The 3,328-nt window shown below is 35.5% G+C and overlaps 1 protein-coding gene across 1 annotated transcript in view; it reads right to left on the bottom strand.

The window, feature by feature from the left end:
- GAD1 (glutamate decarboxylase 1 (brain, 67kDa)) overlaps positions 1 to 3,328 on the bottom strand; it is a 31,571-nt gene that overhangs the window by 11,071 nt on the left and 17,172 nt on the right. The window contains exons 12-16 of the mRNA XM_009325457.1: positions 2,780 to 2,895; positions 2,603 to 2,682; positions 2,344 to 2,398; positions 1,140 to 1,256; positions 915 to 979 (exon numbers count right to left, since the gene is read on the bottom strand). Coding sequence (XP_009323732.1) covers positions 915 to 979; positions 1,140 to 1,256; positions 2,344 to 2,398; positions 2,603 to 2,682; positions 2,780 to 2,895 — 433 coding nt within the window. The remainder of the gene's footprint in view (positions 1 to 914; positions 980 to 1,139; positions 1,257 to 2,343; positions 2,399 to 2,602; positions 2,683 to 2,779; positions 2,896 to 3,328) is intronic.

The raw sequence follows: 3,328 nt of genomic DNA, 5'->3' as shown, positions 1-3,328 counted from the left end.
GACCACATCCACAGCCTTTCCCTCATCCACTAGGCGGGCCCCCTGGTCATAGAAGGAGATCAGGTTGGTCAAATAGAACCTGCCTCTCATGAACCCATGCTGGCTGGGCCTGATGCCCTGGTTGTCCCGCACATGCCTTGTGAGTGCCCTCAAGATGATGATGGCACTCAAGATGATGTGCTCCATAACCTTCCCTGGCACTGAGGTCAGACTGACAGGCCTGTAGTTCCCCGGATCCTCCTTCTGGCTCTTCTTGTAGATGGGCATCACATTTGCAAGCCTCCAGTCATCCGGGACCGGACGACTTTTATATACATAAAAGTAAGACAAAAGCAAGCATATATATATATATAAAATAAAATTTCATTTACAGAACACTCATTTTCAGGCAGAACATATGCTCTTTATTTTCTGGAAATAACTGCAAACACCTTTCAGGAGAGAATCTGTACAAATTCCCACCACGTCACGGCCTCCCATCATAGGTATTCATGCTCAAACACCTTCTCTGGATTCCTCATTCCTCGCTGCTATTCTCAAATCCCTACATTTCAGGGATTGTCTAGCCCTCACACTTCATTTCTTCCTCAAATCCTCCTTCACCCACTCCCAGACTTATGATCCCTTCAAAGCTATGCATAGAACAATCTCCCTTCCTTTTTGCCAAGCAATACCCTTGTCCTCCTTCAAATCTGCTGAAAACTTACCTTTCGCTCAGCTGTACATCACTGTTCTCTTCTATAGTATTGTTTCAGTCTTCCTAGTGTGAACCTTTCCTGTCTGTCTTCCTTTTGTTTAATTTAGTGTTTAAACTCCTTATTGCAGAAAATTCATCTTTTCATGAATTTGTGAAGTGTCACGTACCTTATGAAAGTATTTAAATAACAGTATTACAAATAAGCACCATGTAGTACCTTTCTATTCCATTCAGTTTATGACGATGCTTTCGGGACATTAAGAGCCCACCTCCCCAGGCAGCCTGGAAGAGATAGAAAAAAGAGAAGACTCATTATTCTGGAAAAGCCTAACATATTTTAATTTACTCAGGATCTAGTAATAAATCTTTTAATTCAAGACAAAACACATGTAAACAAAAATCATCTTTTGCCAGAATAATAGCACTTCATTTAGTTACTTACGTCTACATGGAGCCAGAGGTTATATTTTTCACATATATCTGCAATCTCCTGTATTGGATCAAAGGCTCCATATACTGTTGTGCCTGCAGTTGCATTTACAAAAAGAGGAATGTATCCCTACAATAAAAATAAAAATATTAAATACAAAATCCAACCTCTTTCAGGAAAAAAAAGTGAAAATCATTTTAGAAATGTTGCTATCCCATTTTCCAGCCTAAAAATGTTTTTCTTCCCACGTGAAAGGTACATATAAGCAACAATAGAAACTAACAAATTATATACGTGGTAGGAACAAACTCTGTTTTTATTGTACTGTAATTTCACTAAATTAACTAGTCAGAAGGTAAAGATTATTATTTTGTCTAATCTCTTTCAGTGAGGAGATTCAAACGTTCTAGTAGAAGACTAGCAATAGTCAAGTAAAGTTGAGACTTTTACAGCAGTATAAAGGAAAATTAAGTAAATGTGATTTGTAAGTTGTGATTTGAAGGCTTGAAGTTGTTCCTTTAGTCTTTATCTACTAATAAACAGAACAAAGCAGAACAAAGCAATCCAAAACAAAAGCAATAAATGTGGAACTAGCAGATCAAAGTGAGACAATTTTGAATTAGATGAAATAAATGTGAACTTCAATTTCATAGAGTGCCCAAATGTAAAGAAGTTAAGAAAGAAAAAATTAATAATCTTGATTGCTCTACCTTTGGTGGTTTTATACAAAATTAATGGATTTTTCATCGCATTGATTCAAGAAATAACGATGAATGCCTCAAAAATTTAAACTTACTGGCTATACTTACTAACCCTGCAGCCTCACACTTGAAATCTATGGGAATTTTTAGGACTTCAATAGAATTTTTGATGGTTTTGGCTAAACTTTAAAGTCTGGATAAAAGTAGGTTTAGTTTCATGTTTTCATACTTTTTTCTATATATTTCCAAACAGAAAGTTATTTTTAAAAGTTATAAAATACAGATGTGGTTCAAGAGTTAAAAATACTTTGTTTTTAAACAGTAAATGGAAACCTTAGCAAGACATATAGATAATTCCCTAAACAATGCATGAATGTATAATTAAACAGCTGAAAATGTTATTATAATATTTATATCATTATAATGTTCTCTTTTAGTGTTAACCCTCAGCCTTCAAAGGAAAAGATAATTTTACTAAGCCAAGCATTTAAGCACTAATTTTTAAAAACACAAACCTTCTGTTTTGCTTCCAAAATTTTTGCCTCCAAATCAGCTGGTATTATTTTGCCTCTGTAGTTATTGTAGAAACAGAAAGACAAAGAAAATTAAAGAATGCATATGGAAATACTAGCTACAGTTGAAATAATTTAATAGGGTTTTCTCAACAGGCCATTAGCAACTTGACACACTGTACTGAACCAATCCTTAATCACAATACAACAAATTTAACAGATGAAGACATTTAACATATCAAAACCTTAGCATTCATCCTACCTTTCATTGCATTTTATCAAAATCACATTGTCTGTTCCAAATCCAAGTGCAGCTCCAGCTTTCTTTATTGAGTAGTGACTCTGCAGCAAAACATGCACATTTGAGTGGTTGTTTAATGATGAAGCATCTTCACAACATACATCAATAAATTAAGAATTAGCAGCGTATCAAGCTCACATGTTCCGAGGTAAAGAGAACCAGTTTAGGGACTGCAGCCATGCCTTTGGTTTTGACTTCAGGGAAATACTTGTAGCGTGCAGCCATTATGCTGTACATGTTGGAGATAGCTCCTCCTGTGAATGAATAAATGAATGAATAATAAAATAGTGGTAATGACAAAAAAATGCATATTGGACTGAAGACATACAAGTCTCATTTGAATTATGCAGTGAAAGCGGCAGTGAACTATGCAAAAGTAAATCTCTGAAATGCACGGTCATCTGTCTAAACAGCACAGGGACAGACCCTCTAGAAAGTCATACTGATAGAATTTCCTATCCATCATGTCTTTCAATTGCTAACATTTTGTAACACATTCCTAAAAATTCAACTTTCATCGTGCTGCTTTTGCATGACAACTTCTTGTCAGCAAGAATAACAGGAAGTTATCAAATTGTCCAAGACTGAAGAAATGTCACATACTGGATGGATTTATCCCACCTCACTGTAGAAATAGAAGTAGATGCCTAAAAGGTAGATTTCTACAGCTGAGCTATTTATTTTAAG

This window comes from Pygoscelis adeliae, unplaced genomic scaffold (assembly GCF_000699105.1).
Source record: "Pygoscelis adeliae isolate BGI_AS28 unplaced genomic scaffold, ASM69910v1 Scaffold106, whole genome shotgun sequence".
Lineage (NCBI taxonomy): Eukaryota > Metazoa > Chordata > Aves > Sphenisciformes > Spheniscidae > Pygoscelis > Pygoscelis adeliae.
This window is presented reverse-complemented; position numbering and strand designations above follow the sequence as displayed.